We start from the raw sequence: 14711 nt of genomic DNA on the forward strand, positions 1-14711 counted from the left end.
CTGTGAAGATACGAGATGTGCAGCACCTGAAACTACGGACACTGGAAGCCTGTGCTAGCATTTCTCCTGCAGTGTTGCTATCAGTGTGTGAAGAGTGGGAGAAGAGGGTTGCATTGACAATCCAACACAATGGGCAGCACATTGAACACATTTTATAAGTGGTCAGAAACTTGTAAATAACTCATCAAAGAATAAAGTTATGTTAAAACCAAGCACATCATTGTTTTTCTTGTGAAATTCCCAATAAGTTTGATGTGTCACATGACCCTCTTCCTATTGAAAAAACAAAAGTTGGATTCAAAATGGCCGCCATGGTCACCACCCATCTTGAAAAGTTTCCCCCCTCACATATACTAATGTGCCAGAAACAGGAAGTTAATATCACCAACCATTCCTATTTTATTAAGGTGTATCCATATAAATGGCCCACCCTGTATATTAAAGTCGTGGAGTGCTGCTTTATAAACCTTATATAGATAGCCCAGGGTCCATTGAAGAACAATAGGGTATACCCTAAAATCAACCTGTGCATTATCCATGGTAGGATTTCTTAAATATCTCTAGTAAAATGAAAGTTGAGCCCTGTTTGGCTGCTCTGGGGTACAAAGACAATTTTTCTTTTAGAGGATGTTCACATGTACATATACCACTGCAGATCTGTTAAAGTCAATAGATCGCAACATAATCCGCAAGTGGAATTTCCACTGTGGAAAACCTGCAACAGATTAGGTACCTGTCAACATACCCTTAGAAAATTTTAATAAATGATATATATTTTGTCATATAATGGTTACAAAATACCAAATGATGTAAACCAATATCATGACATCATAAACACAGTAACCTTTTCTCTAACTCCAAAACCTTTAGGTGATTATATAATTCTGTAAAAAAAAAAAAAAAAAAATATATATATATATATATCAGATATAAAAACACAAAAAACAAGGTTTCTTCAGTAGGAAGTTGCCCATTTGTGTGTGAGGATACAAAAATATGCAGGATCTGTGACAATTGGAAATGTTGTGGTAGAAATATTCAGGTCAGTATGAGAAAAAGGTGGTTTCTAGTAGAACAGTGCTTCACCAAGTGTACAGTTGTGCTCAGAATTTTTTGCATACCCTGGCAGAAATTTAGAAATGTCATTGATTTAGAAAATATGTCTGATCATGCGAAATCTTTTGAGGATAGTGATCTTTTGAAGTAATTTAATATCACATAGATGTTTGGCTCCAGTTTAAATTTAAAATATATTAATACCGGAAATTGTCCAAATTGGCCCTGATCAAAAGTTTACATACCCTCGAATGTTTGGCCTTGTTACAGACACACAAGGTGACACACAGGTTAAAAAGGCAATTAAAGATGAATTTCCCACACCTGTTGCTCTTTAAATTGCAGTTAGTGTCTGTCTATAAATAGTCAGAGGCTTAGATTCATCAAACTGTGTGAGGGAAAAAAATAGTGATTTTCCCAGAAGAACCAATCACCGCTCAGCTTTCACTTACTTACACTTACCAGAGCTTTTTAGCTGAGTTGTGATTGGTCGGTGTTTCTCTCGTACAGTTTGAGAAGTCTGGGCCAATGAGTCTGTTTTCTCTCACATGGAGGCATTGGGCAGGCTAGATACTGAGCCATGGGGAGCAGAAAAGAACTGTCAAAAGACTTGCGTAGCAAGGTAATGGAACTTTATAAAGATGGAAAAGGATATAAACCGCTGTCCAAAGCCGGTAGAAGGGCTCAAATTCAGGAATCGATTGATACCAAGGCATGGAGATCAAGAAAAATTTCAGCCGCTTCTTCCAAAAGAATTGTTCTGCATACAAAGAAATACCCACAGGTAACCTCGGGAGAAATAAAGGCTGCTTTGGCATAAGACAGTGTGGTTGTTACAAGGAGCACAATATGACAACACTTGAATAAAAATGAATTGCATGGTCAGGTTGCCAGACGAAGCCTTCACTTAGCCAATGCCACAAAAAGTCTGGTTACTGAACGGCACCTTGACATGCCTCACAGCTTATGGCACACTGTAATTAGGAGTGACCAGACCAACATTAGGCTTAATGGTTACAACCATAAGCGCTATGTTTGGAATGAGGTCAAGCCTACTGTGAAGCATGGTGGTGGCTCACTAACCTTTTGAGGGGGGTGGCAGCTCGAAAGGCACAGGGAATCTTGTGTAAATTGATGGCAAGACAAATGCTGCATGTTATCAGAATATACTTCCAGACCATTTGCATTCTTCCGCACGAAGACTTGCCAGCACATGACCCTAAGCACAAGGCCAAGTTGACCCTCCAGTGGTTACAACAGAAAAAGGGGAAGGTTCTGAAGTGACCAATGGCCATCATAGTCTACTGACATTAATATCATCAAGCTACTTTGGGGAGATCTTAAACATGCAGTTCATACAACCAAAGAATTAGCGTAACCTGGCAAATGGGCAGCTATACGACCTGCAAGAAACTGTTATGAAAGGCTGCACGCTGTCATTGATGCTAAAAGGGGCAATACAGTATTAAGAACTAAGGGTATGTAGACTTTTAAACAGGGGAAATTTCATTTTTAAATCTGTTGCGATGTTTTGTTTTATGATTGTGCCATTCTGTTATAACATACAGTTCAGTATGAATACCTCTCTAGCAGCTGCTGTCATAATTTGCTTTAGCTTTATTCTGGAAACCAGTGGTGGTCTATCTGTCTTTATCAAAGTGATTTTGTACTATACATAGGTGACCTTTTAAAAGATAATTTTCACTGATCTTCCTCTTCAAAGACTTGTATAGAGGACTTGCTTGACCTGTTTCCAGAATGGGTTGGGTCAGTGACATGACTCTTTGGCTTGGTTTGATGATCTCAGCATTGATGCATTATCTTAATGTGTCTCCCATTTCTTATAAGAGATTTGTGTGCCTGTTGGTGTTCCTTTACAATGGTGGCATCCAGCAATGGTGAGAATGCTGTCAAAGTTATTTAGCTTCTGCTTTGCCAGAAAGCACATGTGCACATCTATAGAAATGCATTCTGTGCACAGAGAATCCACCCGCAGGTTCAGAAGGAGACATTAAGCTGGATTAACCTGCTCTTGTTACTCGTGGTTTTGACTATAAACATTTAGAAAGCCAGATGTAGGGTGTGGATAATCAGACATGCTTACTTGCTAGGCAATTATTATTGTGACACAAACCTTCCCTCCATGGTGACAGAAATGACTCTGGAGAATAGTAATGGGAAGCAAATTGCTTTTCTTCTTCTGTAATATAAACTGCTTGCACAGCCTCCTTACAGGGCTTATTTACCTATTTTTGTGTATTGTTTTCCTATTTCTTGTCTAGTACAAGCTTATTTGCAGTATTTTTTTTGTTCACCTTTTATTAAACATTAAAGCTTTACTGTCATTTACATTAACTTTTGACACGTTACACAGAGACGTGTCGAAAGTAAAAATCGCACAGGGTCTCAGTGCTGAGATCCTTTCCGATCCTCAGCTATAGTTGGGTAAAGTGCGCAGCAGCGGTCTGATTATAAGAGATGTTTATTCATAGACTGTAATGAACCGGTCTCCGGTAATGAGCCGGGGAGTGTAGCTCGCTGCCACACGCTTCACCCTGCTATAGCTGACGATTGGAGGGGTGGGGCAATTGCCATTCTATAAACATTTATTTATCTTACTTTTTAGTGAGAGACCATATGTACTCTTTAAAGAGGTATTCCGGACAAAGACACCTCATCCCCTATCTAAAGGGACCCCCCCCCCCCCCCCCACGATCTCTGTGCAGCACCCAGTATTCTGTGCCGGGCTGCTGCTCCAGTCTCGGAAACCTCTGTGTTTCCAGGACTGGAGACATGACTTAATGCCACACCCCCTCGTGACATCATGCCACACACCCTACATGCATGTGCTGCACAGAGATCCCGGGGGGTCCCAGCGGCAGGCACCCCGTGATCAGACGTCTTATTTCCTATCCATTGGATAGGGGATAAGATGCCTATGGCTGGATTACCCCTTAAATGCACTCCATCCTAGGTAAGTGTCACCTTCCTGTAAAAAAATAAAAAATGATAGTATGGTAGTGATAACATCTGATCTTTGCCTTCATTCCTTAAAGAGGTTGACACTGTGGAAAAAAACACTTTAATGTAGGGCTTGACAAATCCCGAGAACCAGGTCACTTCGCGACTAAGAATTTCATAGTGGTGCCCATTTCCAATAGGGGTTGTCCATCCTTTAAAAAATTCTGTTTTACATACCTTTACTTACGAAGCATCACAGCGAGGCTGCTGATTGAATGCAGCTATTTGTTCGTTTTTAAAAGAAATATTTGAAACTGTGACACAAGGGGGAGATTAGGGGACAGTGTGGGCTGTGACACAGGGAGAGAAGAGGGGACGTTAATAACTGACACACAGGGGAGAAAGGGGACATTTATAACTGACACGGGGGAGATAAGGGGACATTTATAACGGACATGGGGGAGATGAGGGGGCAGTAATAATTGACACATGGCAGAGATGAGGGGACAGTAATAGCTAACACGGGGAGCAGAGCGGTAATAACTATGATACACATGCATGATGAGGTGACAGTAATTACTGTGACACAGGGGAGAGATGGGAGGACAGTAATGACTCTGACACTGGTGAAGTTAAGAGGACTCTAATGACTTTGATGCAGGGAGAGAAGAGGGGACAGAAATGACTGACACAGGGAGAGATGAGGGGTCACTAATAACTGTGACACAGGGAGAGATGACTGATCATATAACGTCACATAAGGTCCCATTGCGTTCTGGTTACGTGTGGCATCCTGGTTCCTAACTTTTTTTGCTGACTGCCTTAATTTGCCAAGCCCCACTTTAATGTCCACTCAGAACTCATTAGGCCTTGTTCCATTTTAAGAGCTGGTTGAAATGAGAACTTGTTAAATGCCTTAACATATTGAATTGACATGAAGTGTCTCCTTCCTTCAGTTCCAGCTTAGATGGCCTTGATGCTGACAGTGAAGGTGAAGGCACATACAGCAGATATCCTGATTCTCCAGTTAAAGAGGATTCATCAAGTTATATTGGGAACAGCGCTGATGAGCTGGACTCATCCGAGACAAGTGCTGAGCGGGATTTTCAGAGCAGACAGGCTGGGACGTTACCCCTTCTTCAAAGTAAGGTAAAACACGTCACTATTGTTTGTGTGAATGCAAGAAATAAAACAGCCTTTAACTATCACTATTCAACTTCTTATCCACAATATTGCTTGTGTTTATGTACAGTTACCTATTTCCTTTCCAGGATCCTTTGTCTTCCGGTCTTCGATTCCGCTCTTACTCTTATTCCTCTCCCAAGAATTTTCTTGGAAAGCCGCGACTGACGCGTGACCTCTCTGTTGGAGAACCTGGGGATGGTAAGTGTTGCCGTCCTAGGCAGTACAAGTGTTGCCGTCCTAGGCAGTACAAGTGTTGCCGTCCTAGGCAGTACAAGTGTTGGTGTCCTAGGCAGTACAAGTGTTGGTGTCCTAGGCAGTACATTCGCTTTAAAGGCACAGACAATAATCTTTGTTTATTTTGTATATCTTTTTCTTCAGGTAATGTAAAAACAAATGTTGTGTATAACCCTGAGAGTTAAGCAGAGACAAGGGTCTGCAAGACCCCTTGTACTCTTTTTCGGTTCTGCATGACATTTAAAAAGGACTTTGGGTCTCTTTTCTTACCTGTCTCTTAGTAAATAAATGTATTCCCCATGAAATAATAAATCTGCAACATCTTTTCTTAAAGCTCTGTTTTGTGCCACATCTCTTATTCCTCCTAGAAATTGATGACTAAACTATCAACTGGGTCTTACCAGCAGGGGGGGTGACCTTTCATAGTCTGAGACTGTCCAATCAAAGCCGACAGCATCTGCATCCGTCTCCACAACTGGTAACACCCAGTTGACTATTTTGTTATACAATTCTAAGAGGGATGGCCAAAACAACTGTAAGAAAGGATGTTCCAGAATTATTGTTTTATGGGGAATCAAAGTATTTAATAAAACACATCAGTGATGCCGCAACAACTTGTTCAAGTCAGGCTCCTTTCACACTATGAGCATTCATCCGTAATTAAACATCCGTTTTCTGTGTAAAAATGTATGTATTTACGGATGAAATAACTGGTGCTAATGGCTGAATAAATATTCATCCGTTAAGACCCATTATAACATCCCTCATGTATGGCCGTTTTAACACCACTGCCTACAGACTCCCACAGCCGGGACTACTACTACTCCCATCATGGAACAGACTTCTATCCATGATGGGAGTAGTAGTTTCCTGGCTGTAGAAGTCTGCCGGTGGCTGGGGAGGCTACATTATTGTTTGTAATACTACCCCTATCATGGTTCCATGTTCCATGATGGGGGTTGTAGTACCGGGGCTGAGGGATTGATCGCACCTGGTCTCACTTCTGAGATCCAACGCGATTAGAAGTTATTAAACAGGGGAGCGGGCGGCATGCTGCGCTCCCCAGCGATGTACGCTGTATCTACTTTCATTTTTAAATTCCCCACCGTGAGCCCTGAATGGCCGATAATGAGGAGCCATTCAGGGCTCCCGGAGGGGTTTTCAAATAGAAGCGCTTCGGTGGGGAAAGATATATCGAATTGTGGCGCCCCCCGCAGCGCATTTATATATGTTCCCCTCCGCAGCGCATTTATATAAGTTCCCCTCCGCAGTGCATTCATATATGTTTCCCCCGCAGCGCTATCATAAGCCCCCGACGGCGGTATGAATGAAAAGTATTCTACAGCAGCGCATCTGGCCGGCCACGTGCACTGCTGTAGAATACTTTTCATTCATAGCGTTTCAAAGGCATTTGATTATAGAAGCGCTGTGGGGGCCAGACAGATGGATATATGTCTGACCCCGGCAGCACATCTATATACAGATGCTGCTGCAGTGCTATGAATGGCAAGTATTCTTTCAGCAGCACATCGGGCCCCCTGGATGCGCTGCTGTAGAATATTTTTCATTCATACTGCTGCCGGGGGCTTATGATGTGCTGCGATTCTATATATCTTTCCCCACCGCAGTGCTTCTGTTTGAAAACCCTGCCGAGAGCCCTGAATGGCTTCTTAGTACCGACTATTCAGGGCTCCTGGCGGGGAATTTAAAAATGAAAGTAAATACATCCGTACATCGCTGGGGGAGTGGAGCGTGCCGCCCGCTCCCCTGTTTAATAAATTCTAATCGCATCGGGTCTCAGAAGTGAGACCCGATGTGATCAATCCCTCAGCCCCTGTACTACAACCCCCATCATGGAACATATTCTGTTCCATGATGGGAGTTGTAGTACAAACACTAATGTAGCCTCCCCGGCTGTCTGCAGACTCCCGCAGCCAGGGAACTACTACTCCCATCATGGAAACAAGTCTGTTCCATGATGGGAGTAGTAGTAGTCCCTCAGCACTGCAGGAGTCTGCTGATGTCACCTCTTCTGAGCATGCTCAGAAGTAATAACGGATATTATAAACCAGGTGCAAACGGATGACATAAAGGCTCATCCGTTTGCAATAGACCTCAATGTTAAAAATAACGGCCGTTAATTTACCCGTTGCTTGTGACGGAAGAAAAATTAGTGCGTGTGCCGTTTTCTGTTCCGTCACACTTAACGTCCCTTATTTATGATGGGTCATAACGGATAATCAAAAAATCCCATTGATTTGAATGGGATTTTGTAACGGACGTTAAACATCCATTTTTAAAGCTTTTATAACGGATCTTTTAAGGGATGAATTTTTTATAGTGTGAAAGCAGCCTAAGACTCATATGTTCGTCTTTGTTTTTAGTATTTTTTTTTAATACTTTGGGGGCTTTCCCATCTTTTCCATTGTATATGTCATATTTGTCATAAATTGGCAAGCATGGGGTTTTGGACTACATTCTCACCATAGGTGTAGATGGGCAATGTAATATATTGGAAGTGTTTTCAAAAGTAAACTATAAAATCTAAGTTTTGTTGCTTTTTTGTGCTGCTCTGGACTCCAAGTATTTGCAGGTAAGAGAAATATGTAAAAAGCAGTAAAATAACTTTACAATTTTATATAACCTAGTTGAAATTTGCTCTTATGGCTTGCTCACACTACTGAAAGGACATCTGTAACAAAATACAACTTATTCCCTATCACCCCCCCCCGCGATCTCCCAAACGGGTCTCCTCATTGCTGCTCTATGTGAGCAGCTAATGCGCGTAGCATCGACGGTACGCCCCCTCCCCATACAGTTCTATGGGAGGGGTGGGGAGGCACGAACGCTGCCTCCCTGCCTCTCCCATATAGATACATGGAGGAGGCGTGTCAGCCGCGGCATCACGCTGTGGCCGGCATGCCTTCTGCACAGGAGAGCCGTAGCCCCGTGCAGCAGATCGCGGGGGGTCCCAGCGATCGGACCCCCCCACGATCAAACATTTATCCCCTATCCTGTAGATAGGGGGATAAGTTGTATTTTGCTGCAGATGTCTTGAAGTTCTGCGCTGAATTTTGCTCGCAGCTCACTCCCATTAATGTTGAAGAGATTCTGCTGCACTGTGCACACTATGGAAGTACTGTAGCAGAACTTCCGAGGCATCTCTGGATTTTGCTAAAAGAACCTGTTTATTCATTTGTTCGAATTCTGCCCAGAACTGCATTACATTTAGTGGGATGGCACTTAAATGGGCACTGTCAGATACAAAAACTTTTGATATGTTGTAAAGCATGCAAAACCAATAGGTTTTGCAATTGCTTTCATTAGAAAATTTTCAGTATTTCATACTGGAAAAGCCAGTCAAACAACTTCCCCCCTCCCCTGTCTGCTTTGACACATACTAGTCCTGCTGTGTCCATGCATCATCACCTATGTCATGGACACACTTTCTTGATTGACAGCTGTGAGCGCAGGGCTCAGAGCTGGAGGAAAAATCCTCCCGCTATCAGCTTGTGTCCCGCTACGGTCAGTGAGGACAAGCTGGGAGTTGTAGTTTTGCTAATGCTAGGGGAGATGTGAGCAGACAGCATACTGAGAGAGGGGGCGGAGACCTGCACAGTGAGGCCACACCCCCTCCCTTTGAGAGGAATTCAGACTAGTGAGCTAATTTAAAAGTGTAATAAATAAAGGTGCTAGACACATAAAAATTAGATGTATTATAATCTTTTGTTGGATGTGACGTGTACGCTTTAATACCCGCGTGGCCATTAAGTGCTGATTCCTTTGGCGGATGTTGCGAGTGGAATTCCGTTCAGAATTTCTGTAGTGTGAATAAGCCTTTAAAATCAACATTTCAGTAATCAACAAGTCAACCCATTCTCCTTGTCAAGTGTTTGTCATTACACTTTACATTTATTATTTCTAATCTAGGAATAACGCTTAACCATAACCTCTATTCATGAATGGTAAAACCTGTCTTAAAAGCTTTATTAATAAAGAAGCAAGAGCTCAAATACATCTGCATTAAAATCTATCCCTGCTTATAGATGGTGTGTTCAGCATCAGTGGTCGTTCACTTCTTCAGTCACTTTCATTATCTAAATCAGTATCTCTTCTTCACCCAGGTAGTAAGTACTACAATGGTGTCACTGTCTTGGTTTTATTGGTGGTGCTTTAACAGGTGGTGGTCATAGCTTTCAAAACCAGAATTGGAAATATATAGCTGCAACAATGTTAGATGTGTAGCCCTGCTTTTTACTAACCGGTGTTGGTCGTATTTCTGGCTGATTCATGACTTTAATGGAGAACTCCAGCAAAAATTACATTATCGCCTATCCACAGCCGGGAAGGGACTTCAGCTCTCTCAATAAGGAGAGAGTGTCGTCTACAGGTAAACAGCATGTGCTCCATTTATTTCTGTGGGAGCACTGTTGAGCCAAGTCCTGTTCCGGAGATTTCGGGGGTCCCAAGGGGTGGACCCCCAGAATCAGCTATTTAACCCCTATCCTGTGGATTGGGAATAAGGTAATTTTTTTCTGGAGTTCTCCTTTTAATCTTAGGTGTGTGGTAAAATAATATGATCATCTTTTGTACCAATGGAATGCTTTGCTATTACACCCATTTATTTGCAGTAATTACCCCTGGACTGCAGATGTTAATTTAATCCGCACAGTGTGACGCACACGAGCACACTGGAGGAAATTTATCAAAACCTGCACAGAACAAAAGTGTTGCAGTTGCCCATAGCAACCAATTGGATTGCCTCTTTCATATTTGAAAAGGCCTTTGAAAAATGAAAGAAGCAATCTGATTGGTTGCTATGGGCAACTGCACCACTCTTGCTCTGCACGTTTTGGTAAATCTTTCCCACTGAGTTCTCGGACACCTGCTTTTACCTCATTGATCCATGGATGCAAGTTTTGGTGTGTGTCCACCTACACATTGACCTTTTTCTGATTTGTATATTAACATTTTTAGCTTGATCTATTGTGACTTTATGTGAAAGATACCTGAGATCTTATGGTAGAGGATGAATTGTAATCCCACAAGCAGCTGCTACAATGATACCTAACCCATCTTCCTCTTTATCTTTCTAGAACGGGCATTCAGCCTTCCTGACCAGTCAAGAGAAAAAAGGTGCGTTATATCAGAGTTGTGTACTTTACTGAACATATCTTCAATGCTGGGACTTTATATAGACACTGCCATTTGTTAAAAATTAGCTTACATCAATAGTACAAGTTAATATAAGAAACTATAATATATGTTATTAGACAAAAATGTGTTGTGTTTTTTTTTTTTTAAACGGCGCCCCACACCTCGTGCCGCTAAACTCATCCACTCTGAAAAGTAGCTCGGCTTTGTCCTGTGTCTACAAGACAAACAATATAAGTCTATGGAAAGGGGAGGAAGCTGGCGAAGTGCCTGTAAATGTACACAGCCTGCAGAAAGACAGCACAGACATCTTGGGCAGTGTTTACTTCACGATTAGTGCCTATGTGACACAGATTTCTGACGCTCAAATTGGCTATAATCGTATCTGTGTGCGGAGAGGCCTGAACACATTCACTACTGTGGGCCCGCACAGACGCAATCATAGTCAGCTAGTGACTAGGTTTAGCACATTCTCCGAGCACCTCCAGCTTTGACTTGGACTGAAAAACATGGATTTTTCACCCCGGGGCCTTGGTCACAGTTTAGACTGCTACTGCTGTGTAGCGAGACATAGAGGTTCTGAATCTCCTCTGTGTGTACAGTGTTGGGAGACACCGCAGACATGAGATGAAGCCTGCAGAGCAGAAATCTGCTAAAAATAACATATACAAATTATATAATGGTTAGAAATAGTGCTGCTTCTCATGTACACACCTGAAATGACAGGTACTCTTATATGTATACATATAAAGGTAAGTCAATGTGAGTCAGATTTCCTGCCCACTATTTCCATAGCAAATCATCATTATTTGTAGAGAAATATAAACATATATTTATATTTTACAGTTACAACTGGTTTTTAGTTTAAGATGGTTTTTATTAGTAATAGTTTCTAGTTTCCATGAAGGCGTCAGTGGCAGATCAGAGTCTAGTCTCTGGAGGGCACTATCAGAGTATCGTGCGGTGGTCGCCACGCCCTGTCCCATAGACTTGCATTGAGGGGGCGTGGTGTGACATCACAAGGGGCGTGGCTGTGACGTCACAATCCCTGCAGCCCGCACCCAGGGTTCGGAACAAAATGTTCCGAACGCTGGGGCAGTGAAGTACCCCTTTATAACCCCTTAAGGACTCAGCCCATTTTGGCCTTAAGGACTCAGACAATTTAATTTTTACGTTTTCATTTTTTCCTCCTCGCCTTCTAAAAATCATAACTCTTTTATATTTCCATCCACAGACTAGTATGAGGGCTTGTTTTTTGCGCGACCAGTTGTCCTTTGTAATGACATAACTCATTATATCATAAAATGTATGGCGCAACCAAAAAACACTATTTTTGTGGGGAAATTAAAACGAAAAACGCAATTTTGCTAATTTTGGAAGGTTTTGTTTTCACGCCGTACAATTTCTGGTAAAAATGACGTGTTCTTTATTCTGAGGGTCAATACGATTAAAATGATACCCATTATTATATACTTTTATATTATTGTTGCGCTTAAAAAAAATCACAAACTTTTTAACCAAATTAGTACGTTTATAATCCCTTTATTTTGATGACCTATAACTTTTTTATTTTTCCGTATAAGCGGCGGTATGAGGGCTCATTTTTTGCGCCATGATCTGTACTTTTTTTTGATACCACATTTGCATATAAAAAACTTTTAATACATTTTTTATAATTTTTTTTTTAATAAAATGTATTAAAAAAGTAGGAATTTTGGACTTTTTAAATTTTTTTTCGTTCACGCCGTTCACCGTACGGGATCATTAACATTTTATTTTAATAGTTCGGACATTTACGCACGCGGCGATACCAAATATGTCTATAAAAAATGTTTTTTACGCTTTTTGGGGGTAAAATAGGAAAAAACGGACGTTTTACTTTTTTATTGGGGGAGGGGATTTTTCACTTTTTTTTTACTTTTACTTTTACATTTTTTTACATTTTTTTTTTACACTTTAATAGTCCCCATAGGGGACTATTCATAGCAATACCATGATTGCTAATACTGATCTGTTCTGTGTATAGGACATAGAACAGATCAGTATTATCGGTCATCTCCTGCTCTGGTCTGCTCGATCACAGACCAGAGCAGGAGACGCCGGGAGCCGCACGGAGGGAGGTGAGGGGACCTCCGTGCGGCGTTATGAATGATCGGATCCCCGCAGCAGCGCTGCGGGCGATCCGATCGTTCATTTTAATCGCGAACTGCCGCAGATGCCGGGATCTGTATTGATCCCGGCACCTGAGGGGTTAATGGCGGACGCCCGCGAGATCGCGGGCGTCGGCCATTGCCGGCGGGTCCCTGGCTGCGATCAGCAGCCGGGATCAGCCGCGCATGACACGGGCATCGCTCCGATGCCCGCGGTTATGCTTAGGACGTAAATGTACGTCCTGGTGCGTTAAGTACCACCTCACCAGGACGTACATTTACGTCCTGCGTCGTTAAGGGGTTAAAGGGATTATCCAGGAAAAAACTTTTTTTTTTATATATCAACTGGCTCCAGAAAGTTAAACAGATTTGTAAATTACTTCTATTACAAAAATCTTAATACAAACATATAAACATAGAATATGTCGGCAAATAAGAACCATTTGGCCCATCTAGTCTGCCCAATAATCTGAATCCTATCAATAGTCCCTGGCCCTATCTTATATGAAGGATAGCCTTATGCTTATCCTAATATTGTTCCCAGTATAGATCCCTGAGGTACCCCACTGGTAACAATACCTTTCTCTGAATATTCTCCATTGACTACAACCCTCTGTTGTCTGTCATTCAGCCACTGTCTAATCCACTCAACATTATGGGAGTCCAAGTTCAATGACTGCAGTTTATTGACAAGCCTTCTATGTGGGACAGTGTCAAAAGCCTTACTAAAATCTAGATATGCGATGTCTACTGCCCCTCTGCCATCTATTTTTTTAGTCACCCAGTCACAAAAATCAATAAGATTTGTTTGACATGATCTCCCTGAAGTAAACCAATGTTGTTTTTCATCTTGCAATCCATGGGAATTTAGATGTTCCACAATCCTATGCTTTCAGTACTTATGAGCTTCTGAAGTTGAGTTGTTATTTTCTGTCTAAGTGCTCTCTAATGACACCTGTCTCGGGGACTGTCCAGGGTAGAAGCAAATCCCCACAGCAAACCTCTTCTACTCTGTGCAGTTCCCCAGACAAGCAGAGATGTCAACAGAGAGCACTGTTGCCAGACAGAAAAGAACAACTCAACTTTAGCAGCTAATAATTATTGGAAGGATTAAGATTTTTTTAATAGAAGTAATTTACAAATCGGTTTAACTTTCTGGAGTCTGGTAATATGTTAAAAAAATAAATAAATAAATTCCTGGAATACCCCTTTAAGTACGTATCATAGTTCCCCCACACTAGGTAGGCAGTATAGTTCAGCCTTCAGCCACATACAGTGCTGCTTCGCTCTTCTTCTATGGACTCTCGCACGAGATGTCATTGACATCCATGTGTGCGCTACCTCCTGGCGTCCCCTGCATTTTCAAAGTTAACGCGGGGCCACAGAAAGGTAACAGGGATACCTTACATTAGGTTGGCAGTATAGTTCCCCCCACATTAGGTTGGCAGTATAGTTCCACCCACATCCTGGCGGCCCCTGCATTTTCAAAGTTAACGCGGGGCCGCAAAAAGGTAACCGGGACATCCTTACATCCTTGTGTCCCGAAAAGTGTCTTTCGGGATACGGATGTCTTGAATGTGATGGGAGAAATTAATCTGAATCAGCCACTGGAAGGCGTTCCGTAAAATCTGGTTTCAACTGGGGAAGAGAAGTAAATTCTAGTTTTCACAAAGGCGTCCATTGAAAACTAGTTTTGGCTGGGGAAGAACAAAAAATTCTAGTTTAGACAAAGATGTTCAGTAAGAACTGGTTTTCACTAGGGAAAACCAATTTTAACTAAAAACTGGTTTTAACTGGAACATTTAGAAGACCAGTCAGAACCACACTGGACCAGATTTAAAGTGTACCTGTCCTTAACAAAAACTTTTTATATAATGTAGACTTTTTATTATATGTATATTTGTAATATACATTGATTAAACATTTTTTATGTTTTTTTGGTGAAAAAAATGCTGTCTCCGTAACTATTGC

The 14711-nt window shown here is 41.8% G+C and overlaps 1 protein-coding gene across 5 annotated transcripts in view; it reads left to right on the plus strand.

Annotated features, from left to right (window-relative positions):
- The window catches only part of ARHGEF28 (Rho guanine nucleotide exchange factor 28), a 270524-nt gene that overhangs the window by 177009 nt on the left and 78804 nt on the right, over window positions 1-14711 (plus strand). For all 5 annotated transcript variants that reach the window (XM_056539915.1, XM_056539902.1, XM_056539924.1 and 2 more), the window contains exons 10-12: window positions 4974-5166; window positions 5289-5400; window positions 10533-10572. In XM_056539915.1, the coding sequence (XP_056395890.1) occupies window positions 4974-5166; window positions 5289-5400; window positions 10533-10572 (345 nt within the window). The remainder of the gene's footprint in view (window positions 1-4973; window positions 5167-5288; window positions 5401-10532; window positions 10573-14711) is intronic.

The sequence above is a fragment of the Hyla sarda genome, chromosome 1 (genome assembly GCF_029499605.1).
Source record: "Hyla sarda isolate aHylSar1 chromosome 1, aHylSar1.hap1, whole genome shotgun sequence".
Lineage (NCBI taxonomy): Eukaryota > Metazoa > Chordata > Amphibia > Anura > Hylidae > Hyla > Hyla sarda.